Source organism: Pezoporus wallicus, unplaced genomic scaffold, assembly GCF_028554395.1.
Source record: "Pezoporus wallicus isolate ANWC-B61680 ecotype Strahan unplaced genomic scaffold, APGP_CSIRO_Pwel_v1 contig_736, whole genome shotgun sequence".
Lineage (NCBI taxonomy): Eukaryota > Metazoa > Chordata > Aves > Psittaciformes > Psittacidae > Pezoporus > Pezoporus wallicus.
In genome coordinates this window covers 426,677-445,252 of record NW_026639744.1, presented here as the reverse complement: position 1 = coordinate 445,252, position 18,576 = coordinate 426,677, and the positions used below count along the sequence as shown (strand labels likewise).

The 18,576-nt window shown below is 42.9% G+C and overlaps 1 protein-coding gene across 5 annotated transcripts in view; it reads right to left on the bottom strand.

Moving 5' to 3' along the window:
- The window catches only part of LYPD6 (LY6/PLAUR domain containing 6), a 63,381-nt gene continuing 44,805 nt past the window's right edge, over positions 1 to 18,576 (bottom strand). For 2 of the 5 annotated variants that reach the window (XM_057415582.1, XM_057415581.1), the window contains 4 exons: positions 8,416 to 8,627; positions 6,875 to 6,973; positions 1,631 to 1,761; positions 4 to 571 (listed from right to left, as the gene is read on the bottom strand). In XM_057415582.1, coding sequence (XP_057271565.1) covers positions 377 to 571; positions 1,631 to 1,761; positions 6,875 to 6,973; positions 8,416 to 8,584 — 594 coding nt within the window. In that variant the 5' untranslated portion in view covers positions 8,585 to 8,627 and the 3' untranslated portion in view covers positions 4 to 376. Of the gene's footprint in view, positions 572 to 1,630; positions 1,762 to 6,874; positions 6,974 to 8,415; positions 8,628 to 18,576 lie in introns of all 5 variants that reach the window. The other 3 variants (XM_057415584.1, XM_057415583.1, XM_057415585.1) reach the window with 3 other exon arrangements.

Here is an 18,576-nt window from a genome sequence, read left to right as displayed (position 1 = left end):
CTGACTGTGTATTATTTACTGTATGTTCTCAGAAGAGGTTAATGAGACACCAGAGTTAGTGCTCTGACAAATTATAATAAAGTTTCAAGTGAGTAAGTATTGATACTATCGGCAATATAGTACGTTTAAAGATAGACATTAAGAAAAGTGTATGCATCCATCTCAGCCATGGATTCTGGGAGCATCTTGCATGAGTTTCTTCAGAAAACAGTGGAGAAGTGGGGGTGGGGTTTACACCCTTCAAATACATCTAGATTCCAGGCTGGCTAGTTCATGGTTAGCAAGAAATCAGGAGGAAAAGCAGTTCCAAAGACAACTCCAAGCCACAGGCTCTGTAGGGAGAGGATGAATGTTCACGCAGATGCTCTCACGCAGCTCAGCTGCCTGGACCTGGCAGCACAATCCAGTGCTGTGAGATAAACCCCAGCCAAAGACACACTGCTGTCAGCAGGGCAGGATGTGAAAGTCTCTGTGTTTTGTTGAGGGGGGAGAGGGTTGTAAATACAGCATCTGTTGTGTTCCTTGGTAGGGGCAAGTTGCAGATGCTTCCTTCGCAGCAGGAGGTGCAGATCTGAAAGAAACCCAGTTATAACTTAGTTATATGAAAAATACCAATACCCTGAATAAAGACATAGGGAAATAATACAATATTTGCAAAGAAGCACATTGGCCAGTCTGATTCCACTCCCATCTCCGCTTCTTTCCTCCATCTACTTATTCCATCTGCTTCGAGAACAATTTCATTTGTACAAGAACAGTACATTGGCTGGTACAAGGAGGACACATTCCAAAGAGATTATTTTCTTTTCTACATCAAATAAGCTAAACTGACAAAAAACAAACATTGTTTGGTAGAATCATGGAACCACAGAATGATCTGGGTTGAAATGGACCTTAAAGACCATCTAGTTACAACCTCCTTGCCACGGGTAGGAGCACCTTCCACTAGACGAGGTTGCTCCAAGCCCCCTCCAACCTGACCTTGAACACTGCCAGGGATGGGGCAGGCACAGCTTCTCTGGACAGCCTGTGCCAGGGCCTCACCACCCTCACAGTGAAGACATAGAGCTCACAAGCCGTAACTAAAAAATATAACCAGTATTTATTCATGTAGGGGGGTGCATGGTGATGAGGCTGCAGTGCACCTCAGAGCTGAAAAAGCTCTCTTATTTTATCCTGTTGGAGAAATTCAGAGCAGTTAGCTAGTGACCTGCTGAAGAATCTTTAATAAATAACTGTTTGATTCAGATATAAAACATGTGCTCTGAAGGTTTCGGGGCTTTCCCCAACCCATTTCAGTAAGAAGCCCACAAGATTGTCTGTGGGAATCAGTAGCAGAGCAGAGGGGCCAAAACATGATGCAGCTCTGCAGGCAAAGCCCTCCTCAGCAGAAGGGAGTGGTTTGCTTCTCTGAACTACTGGCAGGAGAGTTATTTAAAGAGCTTATTCTTTTGTTCTGAGAGAGGTTATTCCTTTGTTTGTCTAACAAATGGAAATGAGCTGGAGCTCATTAAGAATAGAAATATTTGACAATGCTGATTTACCCACTGAACCAGTCAGACTTCTGGTGGAGGCCAGAAGGATTCTACCAAATTTTCATATTTAAAAAAGGGAAAGTTTTATCCTATACCTTGTATCCTTCATGCCTTACATATGTGCATCCTGTATACAGACAGTCCTCTAATGGTACACAGCGTTTGGTGACAGATACACTCTCCCCAGTAACTTTCATCATGTGTTGGCTAAAGCAGTATCTTGTACCTAGAAAGACAGAAAAATGTGTTTATCCATCAAAATTAAGATTTGTGACAGTCTACAAATAGGAAGATACTGGAAAAAAATCTTAGATTTTTTTCAAATCTTGGGGTTTAAAAAAAAAGATCATTTTGCTATATTTATTAAAATACATAAACACACACACACATACCAAGCTCTAGTGCAAATGTGAGCCTTCAAACCACTCTGGAACACAGAGATTTGTTCCCAGTTCTAATGTGGGCCTCTGTGTTACAGATAAAGAAATGTGTGCATGTTGGATAATCAAGTCACAGTGGGAAGATCATATAAACACCCCAAATCTTGTGTACTGTCAGTTTTATAGGAATTGTCTTAAGAAAAAACCCCAAACATTCACACCTCTTTATAGCTGAAGCTAACTTTCATTTATATAGGCTTATTTCTTCCTAGCTTCATGCACAACCATTAATTCTGTAGAACTACCTAAAAAGCATTACACATTGGAGACACCTTTCCCTATATCCTAACAGCCCATGCAAGCTGTTCTTGCTGCTCGCGCTCTGATCCCAACTCTCCCACAGCTCCTGCAGACTCTGGAGGAGATCCTTGAACCTCTCTGTCCTTCAGTTTTACCATCTATAAAATACCATCAGAAGAGTTGAAAGAATTTATGTATTTCTCACTTTCCCAGTCTTTGGAAAAAACAGCATGAAATGGACTGTCCCCCTAGTACTCCCATCACATCTTCCACGTTTCTCCTGTGGGCTCCCTCATCCCCAAGGGAGGCCATTCTCCCTTTTTAAGCTACTTCTCTACCAACGCTTGTAAAACACACAGAAAATTCAAAGCAGAATATTTGACAGATGCTGTGGTTATCCTCAGGCATAAAGGAATTTAGGTTTATTTCCTGCTTTAGTCATAAGAGGAAAGTTGAAGGTGCTGTTTCGCTTCCTAGCACTCCAAGATGAAAACACCGGATTTCCAACACAGGAAACATGCTATTATATATTTCTTCTCTAAATTATAACCTACTTCTTATTAATCAACCTTATTATTAATAAAATTGTTGCTTTCATGGGGGGAGGGGGGGGGGAAGTGGAGGAGAGGGAAAGAGGTGTATTTAATTTAAAGTGAACATTCCTGTTCAGCCCTTGTCTCCAATGGGCAAAGCCCTGCATACTTCACATGTTTTAGGCATTCGGCAACAGCAGAGCAAGATTGCCAACTGAACATGTTATTCATTAGGCAATAAAACCCCTCAGACATCTGTCATATCTTTGACCTCCTCTTAACTCAAGTGCAATATCCACAGCAAACAGACTTAGCTTATCAACAGAGGCTGGATATTCTCGGCGTGCTGTCTTCCGTCAAACCAGCCAGGGCTGCAACACACAGCTTGTAATGCGTTTTCCAGGCTCTCCCACCCAAGGGGTGAAGCTCACGGTCTTACCCTAAGGGAAGCAGCACTCTCTGCTTAAGCAGAAGCTTTGAGCTTCTCCCAGGATGTGTCTGGAAGTGCCACTCCCCAGCAAAGCCATACATGAATCACAGGAGCTTCATTTCTCCTGCAATGGCTCTGTCCGTGAAGTGGAGCCCACTCTTGACAGGTCCCAGATGGAACAAATAAAGCTTCTAGCACCCCATAACTCTTTTAAGGCTGTTTCATTCTTTCTTCCAAGCGTGTTTTGAGAAAATATTGTGCAATCATCTTTGAGAAATGTATTTTCCCCACATGCTTCTCCTTGCACAGCCATCATTGATGGCTGCAGGGCTGCAGCTACAGAATAAGTCCGCAATAAGCAAAAAAAAAAATCCACTCAAATTAATAGTAACTTTTTCACTGTGTTCTGGCCTGCCTCTCTTCTCAGGACAGGCACTATGAAAAGGATGGGGCCAGAGAGCTCTGGGAGAGCCCAGAGGAAAGCAGAGTTGGGGAACATCATCACATCTAACCCATAACAAGTGCCCTGTGGATAGGGAGGCTGCCTGCCAGTGTGATGGAGGAGGAACTCCAAGCTGAGCCTGTGAAGAACACAGGCCCAACACCATAATAATTTTACCAGAAATAAGAGATGTTTACAGCAGTTAAAATAAAGCATTGCAACATGAAAGTTGATGCTTCTAAGTAAGTGGTGCCCAAGCTAGGCAGCAGTAAAGCCACACTGTAAGGATGGGTCTCAGTGGTATCGTACCAAACAAGCGTGGATTTTTGTTTCATAAACTTTGCAGTGCTAGAGCATCTTTAAAGGCATTTGAGAGCCAAGCTGACTGTGGTATAATATTTACCTGTCCAGTAACACATTCCATTACAAAAGCATTTGAAAATGAGATCTTTGCTCTATGGAATAATTTGGGGGTGGGGGTTTAGGGCTGTTGATTTATACTGACCACCCATGTGACACTGTCACTTCTGCTTTTGCATTTTTCCTTCCTCTGGGTGAGCTGTCTTGCAAAGACAGCGAGGTTTCTCCAAATGTCTACTAACAACAGACCACCTCAGTCTCAACCTAAGCAATGCTGACCCACAGCAGCATCATCCAACAGCTAAAACACATGTTCTCCAGGGGATCCACCTCATGAGCACCCTCCTGTACCCTGAAGAGGGAACACAAAGTAAGAATCCAGCTACTGAAACCAGAAGTCATGGTGCAGCCCAACATCCAGGCTAAATTTAAGAAACCAGCCCCACATGTTGAGACTCGTCAAGGTTGGTACATGTCTCCAATAGGAAAAATTGGACCTCTCTGCTTTAAACTGTGTAGGGAAACACCAAATCTGGTATTTCAAAGGGCCCAGAGTCACACATTGACTTTTGAGAGCCTGCTTCCCAAACCAAAGCCTCTAACAACACTGAAACATCACCTCAGCACTTGCGGCCACCATCCCCTTCACAGGTTGTCAGCCCGCTCATAGGCCATCCAAAACCAGAGTACTGGGAGTATTCCAAGTGCAGTATTTCCATGCAAATTTGATCACTTAATACAGTTTCTGCTTGAGCTGAAGCTAATAAATAACAGAAACCAAGGTTCATGCATAGAAGGAAGTCTCCTTTCTAGGAAATTCTTTTTCTAATCTCTAACGCAGGATTCACGTATTCAGTCTCCATTATAACAAGTTTTATTATAAATAAAATGCAGTTCCCTATAAGTCCTACATTATAGCTGATGAAAGTATTTTGGTTTTAACAGCATTCTGTCTTTTTCAAAAATAATAGCAGCTGGACATAGTGTTCTCATTTTCTCCCACCAAAGTATAGTGTATACCTCTGACTCCCAGAGACAAGGTGATTACCTGAGCAGATGACCTCAGTCACGCCTCAAACCTAAGCTTACATTTCTGCGGTTTCCTTACACAAACTCAAAATTACATTTGAAAATTAAAGTAACAAAATTAAAAAGCTGCCTTAATAAAAGCTTTCTGATGTAGAAGTGTATTGGATGTAAAGCTAAGCAACATCAACAAAAGCTGTTGGTGATGAGGCATCCCAAAGCAACAGCTGATTGCTGCAGGGTGGGGAGCAATGACAGTATCAGTTTTGCTCCTGTCTTCTCTTCCACTGCAACAGAATAAGGACACAGCCTTTAAGCCATAGTGCCCATCCCCTTTCCCCAAGTCCCTGCTCCTCTGACACACAGTAACGCCAACTTCACCGGGGGCCCCTGGTCTGACCCAAAAGCCAGCAGTGAGGGGCTGTGGGTCCATGCCACAGTCAGGGCCATTCTCCAGCTCCAAAGCACGCACTGTCAGGCAGCCTGGTTACTAAGGTGTTGTGCTGGGTAAAACATTACCAGATCCCTCCAGTTTAAGGAATTAAGAAGGCTTCTGTGCTGAAGATTAAAGATAGACTCAGATTTCCAGCTAGCCCCTCTTCATGGATAAAACCCCACCCTGCTTCATGGACATACAGTGGGTGTTTGTACCAGCAGGCAGGAGGGCTGATCACCATAACTAGCAGTTCTGGTCTGGATGAATGCAGCTGATGAATTTCAGCGTTCCCCTCCCCTAAACAGCCCCTAACTTGCCAGATTAGAACTTTTTCTGGTCAGGTCATTTCTGCTGGCTATATTAAGGTAGACCTCAGAGTTGGGCCTCTCTTGCACAGTGATCTACAGGCTACAGTTCAAATACCATCCACTACTGTCAAAACAGGGAGCATCCGTGGCTGTTGGTCTCATCTGATGCCAGCTAGGCTGATCTCTTTTATTGTTATTGATGTTGCGCTGATTTCAGCTCAAAGCAAATAAATTCTCAGATAGATAAGGTGCTCTGACAAAGGCTGCAAACACAGCTGGTCTGTCCCCACTGCACAGGTCACTGTCTGTCCCCCTCCAAAACAAATATTTTCTGAGAGCACTTGTAATGTCTCACAACAGACCACAGACGTCCTGGGTAGGTGCTGAACAGGGCTGCCAAGCCCAGGGGAAGCACTAGAGGAAAAACAAGCCCTGGCAGCATCCCACCGCCCATGCGAATTCAGCTGCATCCTCCATGCACCCACGCTGGTGAGGACACACACCATGTCCAACCCAACTAAATGGGCTTCAGCAGCAGCTGTGGGCAATCTTAATGCCTGATGAGTATCTTAAAAAGAGAAGTGGTAAGGGAGGTGTAGATTCATGGATCTCCCTGATACCTGGATCTGCTACTTGTGTGCCTGTATTCCAAAGCCCTTCCTGAGCTGGTCCCAGCTTCTGAGTCCAGAGTTATGAGCCCAAGATACTGAAAATACCTCAATGCCAGGCAAAAAGAGGCAGCTTCAGCTGCCCTGAAGCATGGGCTTATGCCCTAGGGTGGGGAAGCAAACAATGCAAGAACAGGTCCCACACTCACAACAGTAAGAGAAATACAACCCTTCAATAAAAGTAAGCCTGATTTAATTTCCAGCTGAGCTAGAGGGGTACGGGGAATAGATGAAAGTCCTAAACTTCATCCATCACAAAGAGACAGAAAAGCTTAAAGGATTACCCATATCGCTTACACATCTTTCTTGTTGAGATGGCTTACAAGCAGGAGCAGCAATCACCAGCATCCAAGTATTCTCAAGGAATAATGGAGGCTCAGTGCTGTCCTGTAGTGAGGACAGTGAGAGGTTGTTGTAAAGTGGGTTTAAATTCAACACAAGCGTGCAGCTGGTTACCTCTTGGACAATAGACATCCGGGGCCCATCGGTTGCATTCATAATTATCCGCTGCCTTTTCGCAGGTGAAACACTTAAATCCACGAGGATATGGTGTGGCTGAAAGGAACAGACAATGTGCAGTTAAAGTGAGCCAATTAATCTGGTTCTACTATGCTTTTCAGAGGCACATAGCAGCATTTGTTCTCTTTAGACATATCTTTCTACAAGTATACCTTTCAACTTCATCAGGTTGGTCCTGATTTATAAAAATCCTATCACTAATAGCAATGCAGGAAAGGCACATACAGGCACAATAAGGACTCAGTTCAGGCCTGTTTACCTAGCAGAAGCGCCTACTGCAGACTTCAAAGGGAGTTAATGTGAGCAAGGAGTACTTATCCTCTTGGTATGAGAGCTCACATCCAATACAGCTACTTTATCAGTCCTGATAACAAAATATCAGATGGATTAAAATACTTCTGGAAACTGTCCCGCTGGAAAAATGAGCTATCCCTTTTGAAGGCAGACTGATGTCCCCAAAGGAACAGCTGAACCTCCAGTTTTCAACAGCAGACTCTATCCTATTATCTCACTAAACAAAGACTGCAACTTCTTAAGTGATCTCCTGGCAGGGTTTCTGTAGCACATTCAATACATCTTCAAGATGCTGCCACCTTCTCAGAAGCTGAATTGTGAACAGGTCACATTTGTCTGCATGGGATGAAGTAAGCTGAACATCCACAGCCCTGTGGACCACATCTCCCCTCTCCCTCCTCTTCACCTCCTCCCCTTGCCCAGCAGTTCTGGGCCAGACCCCATTCAGGTGTGAGAGCTGAAGCAAGAGGCATTCACTGCTCGTGTCCCCAGGCTTCTCTGGGTAGGGACCAACCTGGGAGCCTCCCTGGTGGGGCTGGTGCTGCCCTCAAGCAACAGCTTGGGGTGGGACAACACACCAACTAAGTTCACCCATGTCACCCTGGACCTCTAGTAGGTCACAGTTACAGCATAAAACAGGAATTTCATCTTGTACAGAATATAAATTTTCAGCCAAATCCAGAAAGGTGATGAGCTTTTTCTGGGGGCAGATGTCAGATACAGTTCAGCAAGTGCTTTCTTTTTGTAGAATTAAATAACTTTGTATCCAATAAAGTGAACAGACTGGTAAAAAGACAAGACCTAAAGATGCGTAACTTTGCTGTAGCATTGCTTCAGGGACTTACTGAAATAAAGTCAAAAGCAGTTAGTGCCATAATTGTTAACAGTCAAATTTTGCCCCTTGGTCACCGCTATTGATGTGCTTGGGCAAACCGTGTGGCATGGAGCTTGGTCTCATGGCCAGAGAGATTACTGAGGAACAGAAAATAGTAAACAAGAAACTCCTGACATGCTCAGCAACTGCCTGTAACCCTTGCTGACCTGTGAGCCCTTGGGAAGCAATGGTCTGGTTGTACATCTACTTGGGTTTATGAGTACTGGGTTGTTTTTTTTAATCTTTGCTCAGCTCCCAGCTCAACCCTGGTGTTTCTGCTGCCTTAAACCAGATTTGCCCCCATCCTTACCCCCATGCCGCGGCTGCCTGTGGCTTTGCAGCCTGCGCAAAGGTGGCTTACTGGAAGGGTGGAGGTAGACAATGTCCTTCACGGTGAAGTCCCTGGGCTGCACGGCTGGCAGGCAGCTGGCCAGCAGGCTGAGCAGCAGCACCCATGCCAGAGTGGGCTGCGTGGCCATCGCAGGGGGAGGACGTACTCATGCGGTGGCCGGAGAAACACACCTGGCAATAGTAGAGAAGAGGGGTGAGCAGAGCAAACCCACGAGGTGGTCACCACCTTAGCCCCCAGCAACCCAACCTCACCAAAACCATGGTGCTCCCATGAAGCTCCAGCTGCCCTCCTGCAGGGGCAGGTAGCAGTGGGGTTACTTTGGCTCAGCTTCAGTGGCATCCCTGTCACTGCCTAGGAAAGGGACTTGGGGACACCCTCCCCTGGCCAGAGAGCTGCAAACAGGAGCAGAGGTGAATGGCAGAATGGCTTGTCACCATTTACAATTTAACTGGTCAGGGACTGGTTTGCAAAAACCTCAGTAGGGCACTGATAAAGTCATCAGAGACTGCGCTGTGACAGGATTTAACCGCTTCTTTTAGAGAATACTAGAAAATTGCAGAGTTAGATCAGGAAGAAAGGAAACAGCACTGCTGAAGACCCATTGGGATGTCCAAGGGAGCAGCGATGGGTATCCCAAACCCACACTCTAACACAGGCTCACACCCTTCAAAAATGCACCTTTTGTGCAAGCCAGAAGACCACATTACTTTACAAGTATCTCAGGAAAGGCAAGGAGCTCCAGCTGCTGCAGGTTTTTTCTACCTTCAGCTGGCTGGTGTTTATAACAAAGTGACTATTGCGTTTTCCTCATCTATGCTCCAAAGGGTCTTATTCCTTCGGTGACGCTATTGTCAAACGATGTGGTTTATTTTTCCTATGCCATCGAACGAAGGGAACCAGTTTAAGGAGAAAGAAATACCTGTGCAGTAGCACTTGTGAAGCTTCCCAAAACCAGCAGCTTTCAGGGGCATCCCAGTCCCTGCACCCAGGCTGTGGGGAGCCATCCAGGAGCAGACAACACCAGTGCATTGTTAGATACACAGCCAGTATTATTAGGATTACTTAAAAATGATGCAAAAGGGCCTCAAAAACTGAGTGAGAAAAGAAAGCCCTGAGAGGACGCAGCTTCCAAGCCAGGCAGGAGCCGCTGGCTTCCCCTGGCTGCTGGTGTTCATCCAGAACATAGGGGGTTGAATTTTTTTTCCACCCAGACTGACCAAGAGCTCTGCAATAACCAGGTATTGCCTCAGCACCTTTGGAAGTGTGAGAGCTATTATTGAATGATTTTTTTGTTTGTTTGTTTGGTTGTTTTGTTGGTTTTTTTTCAGGAAAGATGTCCCAGGGGCAGGGGTGTAACTTCCCACCTCTGTCTTCAAATATTTGTCTCCTGGTGGAGACCCACACAGGACTAGCATCTCAAATGGCCACCAGTGGGGCTGTCATCATCCTTGGCTCTTATCTGAAAACAGCTCTTTTATTAAAACACCGTGAAATCATAAAAATAGTGAGGGAAACAGATAACACAACATGCTGCATTAAACTTTGTTTTTTTAACCTTATGAAGGGGGAAATGGCAATTTCCATTGGGTTTACTCCATGGAGGTGTATCAGCCAGGGTTAAATGAACTCCTGATTAGAAGCAAAAAGGAAATAAAACAAACCTCTCCCAGCCACATAGAAGATTAAAGAAATGAGGCCAGTGTGTCCCTGTGTGATCCAGGGAAAGAGTCCCCAGTAAAGCCCACCTCGGCAAGGGAGCCAGATACGTGCATGGAACTATTCACATTTTTGAGTTCCTCATGGCTAAATACACCTGGAGGTGAGCTGGCTAAATGGCAACTTTGTCCTGATTGTCCAGTTCTGAAAACAGGACCCATCAGCTGCACAAACAACGTCGCCAGGTAGACATGCTCCACTCTGGCAGAATTTGCTTTCAGGGCATATATCTGTATGTAATAAGCAATGCTGAGCACAAGGAAACAAGATGTGTTTGGACTCCTGAGTTGAGCCTCTCCTATGCAAAAGAAGAGCCATCCGTTACCACACACACACACATCAGCCTCTCTACTCGCTGCTTGACTAGAGCTGTTCAATGCAACTGGATGTGGAAATTGCTTAATATTCATACTGTGAAGATAATGAAAGATTGGAGGTGAGAGGGGTTTGGGTTGTGGGGTCTTTTTATCCCAAACAAAAACAAGGCAAATTATGCAAGCCCAATTTTTCATTTCAAGGAAGCAGCAGTTTGTAGTGAAATTGCAGCAATCCTGCATTACAGTACAAATAAATTAGGACCCCCATCCCAAAGAAAGAGGCTCTTCACAGCTCAACGCTAACTCTCAGCAGAAACCTATGATTAACACGTTATCAACAGAAATGACAAATAGCAGTATTTTAAGTTAAAACACAGCAAGATTAAGATAATGAATTAAGAATTCCTCCAAAATATAATAAGAAGTGAATTTGTTGGGCTTGCTCATCATAAAAAGCTTTTCTATTCACAGTACAGTCTTCCAGTTGAGGACACCAGTTTTTCTTCTGTTGTTCACCTTCCCTTTTATGGGATCACTTGCTTATTCAGCCCATCTCCAAATAGTCTCTGTGTAGCTGTTAGTACTTGCCTAGTTGTCAGATTCAGAAGACAAGTGGCTGTTAGTCCTGTCTAAAAGGGTGGCAGGAATCCTCCAGCTGCATGCTAAAAATACTCACATTGTGCTTCTCCTAATTACAAGTAGCTTAATTTCCACCACCACTTCTTACAAGTTGCAAGAACCTCAAATGAATACATAGAATTCACTTTCCCACTTCTGTATGTTCAAAACAGGTTTAGTTATAGGCAAAATTAAAAACCCCTTTGGTTACTGAAGTAGAAAGTACTTATTGAACAAAACACCTACCACCCTTATAGTCATTGCTCTTTAGAGCAAGTATGTTCTACCTGATCATTTCATACATACATAGGTAACATAAAAATAGACACTTCCACATACATAGAAGTACCTACTGCCAGAATCCTGAATACTCAGTATTTCACAAATATATTGAGTATTTACACATGGTTACACATAGTTCTGTCTTTCACAATGGGCAAAACACATATACAAATATACTATATCAATTGAGAAAATATTTTATTATTTGTTGATGTTCAAAGTAATACTGATATTTCACAGACAGTGGAACATCAAAAACTATTTTGAATAAAACATATTCAGTAATTACTGTTCAGCACACTCATTCTGGTTTTAGACCCATACATAAAAACCAAGTGTAATTGCTTTTTTGTTTTTAAAGGAAGGAGATACATATATATTTGGATACACAATCTTAAAACCTTCAGGCATTTGGCAAAAAATTGTTTTCAGTTCCCTTTTTTCCTATAAATCATCCAAAATGTTATTTTTCTGCAAAGATGGCTTCTCTTCACGAAGCCTATAAGCCCTAAAAGAAGCTTCATCAAGGGCATGAAGGCTTTTCCTTTTACTCACAAGCCCCTTTTAGTTCAAGGTTTTTGGCCAAAACTGCCAGATTCTGTGCAAAAATATTTTTTCGAACAGTTATTGCTGACATATCAGCTACTACAGGGCTAAACCTCTGCTCACGGAGCAGGCTTGTTCTCCAGTGTACAGGCACACAGTTTTTGTTTCTGAGCTAACTTCTCTCCTTTACAGGCGTAGTGGCCTCTCTCGCATAGCAGAGCGCGTGCACCAACCAAATATAAAATGGCATGGCCCACTCTGAATTTGATACCGGATTGCAGTTAGGGGAAGTAGTCGCATGGTATTTAGATCATGCAGTCTGTTTATAAAAGGTCTTGGGCGCCGACACAGAAATCCTAGTTAACTCAATCTTTCCAGCTTCACCAACACCTTTCAGACGGAAAGGCATCCCCATTGCTGCTCTGCAGCAGAATTACTTCTTCCTGCCCTTTGCCCTGACACAGCGCTATGGAAATTAACCGTTAAATTCCCTAAGCCACAGCCCAATTGCCCATTTGTCAGGTCTTATTAGGGCAGCAGCATCTCATCTTCACTGTCACCAGTGCTGGGGACAATGGGAAGGTCCCCATCCTCCAAGGGAGGACCAGGGAGCCCTTGAGCAGAGGCATCACCTACCATCAGATTTTCAGTTCTGGGAGAGATGCATTGTTGGAAAGGAGTTATCTGTGAGGATGTATTTCTCCTTCTTGTCCCTCTCACAAGTTTAATAGATATTTGCTAGCTGATCAGTACTGAAGGCCATGAGCTGGGCTGCTACTAGATGCAGGGCTGCAGCAAATGTTGCAGCATTTCAGGAGGAAAAAATTAATGAAGGAATTCCTAGTTTGTGGGCATTTCTGTGGTTCTCCTCCTTGTGCAAGGACAGCACATACTGTGGTGGTCAGTGCTTACTCCCATGGGAGATGAAACCTTGCCTTGCTCTCTCTGGACATCCAATGCAGACAGAGGTTGCCTAGTCTCACAGGAGGTTGATGCTTCTGCTGCTCTCTCACCTCCACCTTCCTCCTGCATCTCCTCCTCACTGCCTGGGCCATATCTTTAAGTTTTATAGGTTACTACCTCTTCTCATCTTGAAGACATTTTCTCTTATCTTTTCACTTGGAAAAGCCTCCACCTCAGTACACCCTAAAGCAACACTTCCTTCAGATAAATAAAATAGCAAAAGCAAATAAAAACTCCCTCTTAGCAGGCAGTAGACATATCAGCCCTAAAGTATAAAGCACAGCATATCAAAGCAGCAATATCTGTGAGAAACTGCAGAAACCACAGCATGAGTAATTTGCTTTTGTGAATTCCACTGTGCAAGGTCACCTGGTCTATCATTCAATTGTGTTATGATTATTCACCAGTGATAAATGCAGTCAAAGGAACTACAACCATTGTGACAGTGCTGGAAGATCTGTTCCTGGATATAAAGTCTACCCAACAGTAATCCCCCCCTTATGCACTTCACGTTCCCAAACAATATAAAAATCTACTGTTCTTTAGATTTCCCTTCTGCCCTTCATCCTTAAAGCTATAGGTTGGAATTTGCACTACTGCAACTACAGAATATGTAACTAATCACATTAACTGCCACTTGCCGTTTACAGAATTCTTCTTTCTGCTTGCTATTTAGAGATTTTTCTTTGCACTTTGGCCCTGAAATGTTTAAATGTATATTACCCTTCTGATAATAGGAGGTGTAGTGAAGTACACGCAACTTCTAAGGAACCTCTAGGAGCTCTTGCAAAAGGGTTCACTACCTCTCCTCAGTTGCAGTAAGCAATAGCAATTAAATAATCAAACAATTAGTGCACAAATTACTCCCAGAAACACGGACAATCTAATCGCCTTGCTGCTAATTACAAAGCCTGTAGTCCATTGAGCTAAAAGCCCACATCCTGGGGAAGTGAAGGGGGGTACAATATGTTACCTCTCATGCCGTCTTCCTTCAGATGCAATTTAATCTTTAACAAGATGTGGCTTCAAGATGATTTTGAAAATAGCACACTGCTTCTATTTTCAACTTGTACAACTTATATTTTCAGTCCAACTGGCAAAAGCTTAACTTTTCTTAGGTCATGTACAAACCCCTCATCTTCTAATGAGTCGTAGTAAAATGTCACTTCTATTCATTCATCCCCAGAGGATAGTTTGGCTGCAGATAAATGCAGAGGAGAGACGAAACAGAGATGTTTCACTTGAGTATTTCAGATACTAAGTATTTGGTGTGAAGGACAGAAAAAAAATTAAAAAATCAGGAAGGTCACAATGTTCATATAAGAAAATACAATGTATGCAAATTAATTGTCCAACTAAGAAGGCGAGAAGTTAAAAGTTGGACATAATTCATTCTGATTTCACTTCACCATACATAACACACAGTGGTGCAGTGACACCACTGGTTTGTTGGTGGTTTTTAAATTGTACAGAAAATGTAAGACTGACTATGAAAACTTCTGAATTAGCTGCAAAATGGGCATGGATGATCTAAGAAATCATTTCAAGACCTGTCTCACAGGTATTTGCATGGCATGCAACAGAAGCAGCAGGCAGCAAGCCTTGAACTCAACAGGATGTGTAAGATCAGGATCTGGCTAAGTTTGGGAATTTTGGAAGCCAGTGCTCAACCCCTCCCGTGTCCCACAGCACAAGGGCTGACCTCAATGCACAGACAGACCGGCTCCATGCAGATGCAGGATAAGGAAACCATGCGTGAGCACAGAAATCCTGTGATTTTCCTGCTAATAAGAGGCCAAAACCCCAGTCACTGAATTCCAGTGGCCAGGCACCTCTGCAAAGGGGAAGGATGGGAGGTTAAATAATTTGCTAAATAAACCTTGAAGTTCACTGGCACAACTGAAAAGGCTCTTCTCTCCGAGGCAGGGATACTATTTCTGTGGACTACACGTTACATACATCTCCTTTCTGCTCCTCTTTAATGTTTTGTAGAAAAAGGAGAGCAAGGCTCCATTCAGGCAGCCCCAGGACATCTGTGGAAGGGTGTTTCAGAGCAGGGAGCCTGTGTCTGGCAGGCCAGGGTTGGTGCCCACACCATGAAACAGCACTGGCCATGGGCAGGGTGGTCATGCTCTCCCAGGGAAAAGTAAAACGAGGTCTCAAGCTTATACTTAGCTACTTATTAAGTTAAATTTCAGTGATGCTTGGTATGGCAACAGCTATTTGGATCCTCCTGAACCATCTTTCCTACTTACATTTAACCCAAAAAGCAAGAGCATTCCAGTTAAAACATGGGAAAGCACTGACAACAAATGTTGTTGCAACAACTGTGCAACAAATCTGCTAGGAAAAAGGGGAAAAAAATGCAGTGTATTACCACATAGCCAAAGAATAAGAGTTGCTAAAAACAAGTGAAATCAAACAAAATAGGAGAACGTATCCCATGCTCACAGAGATAGCTGGCATATGATCTGATCTGCAACCAAGACATAAAGCTTTTTAAGAAAGTAGTTTTCTAGTCCACGTACCAGGCTAGCAGATCATAGAATCATTGAATGGTTTGGGTTGGAAGGGATCTTAAAGGTCACCCAGTTCCAACCTCCCTGCCCACTCATACACGTTGCAGTTTTAAAACAATGAGATGATCCCACTCAGTTTTTAAGGTTTATATTTTTGTTAAGTCTAGAAAATTAGGGCCACTTCAAAAAAATCTAGAGACCAGGAGGATCATCAGCACAAACTCAGTATTTTTAAAGGCTCAAAGGAGCAACCGCTTAGCCTAAAGTCAGTCCTGGGCAAACTCACAGAACAGTTTATTTGTGCTACAGGAACAAACATTTCAAGTTGTGAAAAATTGCTGGAGGGGTTGGTAGGATTTTGGGGGAAAATAGATCTCCAAATAAAACCATCATTTTCAAATGGGCAGGATTACATCTCTGGCTGTGAAAGAAGACTGTTACGCAGAATAATTGGGGAGAGACCAAAGCAGAGCGCCAAAGCACCAAACCCTTCTGATTACAAAAATGAGTTCTACCCAATTAACCAAGCATGCTTGAGCAGAACAAAAACAAAAAAGAAAAACAAACCAGCTTAGTGACATCTCAAAGTCTAATTGGTGAAAAGGGACATCTTCAAGAGAAAATACTTATTTTTTTCCCCCTCCAGTTTCCTGCAAGGCTGTGTTCAGAACGTTTATACCAGAAATATTGACAACAAGAAACTTTTTGTATTAAACACCAATGAAGACATTAAAGAGTGAGCCAAATTGCTTGTCTGTCATGCAACAAACTGCGCTTTAATAAAACCATACATCAATCTGCACCATTGTGTCCTCACTCTCCTGATGCCTTCCCCCTCAGCTCTCCAGAGTGATTTGTGACAGTTCTTCTCGGACATCACCCCACACATTTGACATGCTAGATTAGGCACAGAGTCACAGACTGCTCAGCATCAACCCAAAGAGGGCTCTTTAGAAGTTCAGCGATCAGCCCCGAATACAAGATATTGTGTACTGAATGAGATTTTATTATTATGAATTAATTCAAAACTTGGGCTTTCTCCCCACTGAGAAGAGTTTTGTCACCAAAGTCAATGCAAACTATATTGGGGCATTACTATTCCTCACAACAGACAAGATATTAATGAACTCCTTTGCTTTGCCTATTCACACTGTCATGCCATGTCCATGTTTTCTCCCCAAAACACTTTAACATATTTATGTGGTAGTTAGTGAACACCAGGTGGTATTGTTTCAGCCCCAGACACGCATAGAGGAGGCTGCAGAATGGCTCTGATCCCCTGGCAGTTCACTCAGAGTTCATGCTATTTTTTGTTTCCCAACCCACATGTGAATTCCCATTGACACAAGGCATCAAAAATACAGGCAAGCCACAAAGGGAGAGGACACATATGAGAATAACAGGTTTGCTTTTGCTCATTTCCAAAGAGGACATCTCAAACGAGGCTGCAGAAGATGCCACACAAATGTTGGCAGCTAACCCTCAGGGAAATAATTGGGAATGGGCTGACCATTCCCAGCTATACGCTTTTGGCACCTACACAAAGTTTAATGAACAATGACCTGAGCCTTGCTTAGTGAGCCTTTAAAGTATGTATCTCATTCTCATTTTCTCTTGATAGAAAAAAGTAGCTCATGTTTGTGTACATCCACATCTAGCAGTCAGAGGTGACATCCAAAAGTGGTTCTGTGAATCAAAATAAGACTCTTCTCTTGCACTGTTTCATTATATGCACTGCCAGCCTTCACTCCACAAGGACTGTAACAAACTTTGTAGGAAATCTTTCTTTGCAAAAATGTCCATAATTAGTCACATTAAAAGAGTAAAATGAATCTGATTTCATGTTTTCTACTGTGTGGTACTGAAATTGAAATACTTTGCTCATAAAGCTTTACTCAAAGTTACTCCACTGACATACATCTGAATTTAGTGCATATTTTATTTGGTATAAACATTAGAAAAGCTATAAATCATTAAAGTCACATAAAAGAAACTCAAATTAGAACTGACCAATTAGTGTTCTTCCAGCTGTCGGGTTAACTAATGGAGAAAACAAGCACTACCATCATTAACTCATTTAATTTTCAACAGCTTTAAAAAATAAATAAATAAATAAATAATACCAAAAAATCTCCAACCCACCATAACCCCAAACAAACAAACCCCACCCCCTGTGCCTCATAAGACTTGCAAGTATTATTTGTATTCAACAGCTAGTTAATTATTTGGCACTTGTCCTCCCAGAAAAAGCTATTTAATTGCTTTATTTTTATAACTTCGGGGGGGGGGGGGGAGCACCAATTAAAAGACAATTATCTTCTCCATCATGATAGGAAGCTATAAAATACCATTCCCATTTTAGCCACCACTACCGTGACTGTTTCAAGCTTCCAACACTGCACCCTTGGGTCCCAGTGGAAGTCTGATACGGAGACCTCAGCAGGTTTGCTGGTACTTAACCACACATATATGGCCTACCCTTTGCTTCTACAGAAAGCTTCTCTGCAATAGTCACCCACTCTTGTTAATGTCATTACAATTTATAGATGGACAAAACAGTCGCCCTGCAACCTGACTCAAACTGAAACTGCCAAAGCTGTGCAGTTTGCTGCAGCTTGTCATACACTATTCACTGAATAGCTGAATTAATGCTAGCTTGAATTCATCCTTCTGAAGCTAATGTGATCTGAACCACTTTGCTGTTCAGAGTTCAGTTTGGAGGGAACTGCTTATAAAGTGAATTAAATGTAGACAGAAAACACCAGGACTAAAGCAGAGATATATTCTTTCCCCCTTGTACCAGTTTCCTTGAGCATTTCATTTTTCATTCAGTTTCATACAAGCTTTGGCCCTGCCTACATTTCACTTGTAGCTAATCACTGTCACTCATTCCTCCATTTTACTGTGTTCAAATTACATAAGCAAGGGTATGAGCATAACACAATATTCTCATCAAAAATACTGCTGTTACAAGACACAGTCAACCAGGAGGACATTCTGGATCATTGATTGTCTGCTAACATGTCATAAAGCTCATACGTGTATTTATATTTGTTCTTTTTAAATAACAGTAAATCAAAATACTGCACAGAAGTAAACACTTGCGCTAGAGTCACTGGCTCTCACCTCTTGGATTTCTCACAAAACTAGATCTATTC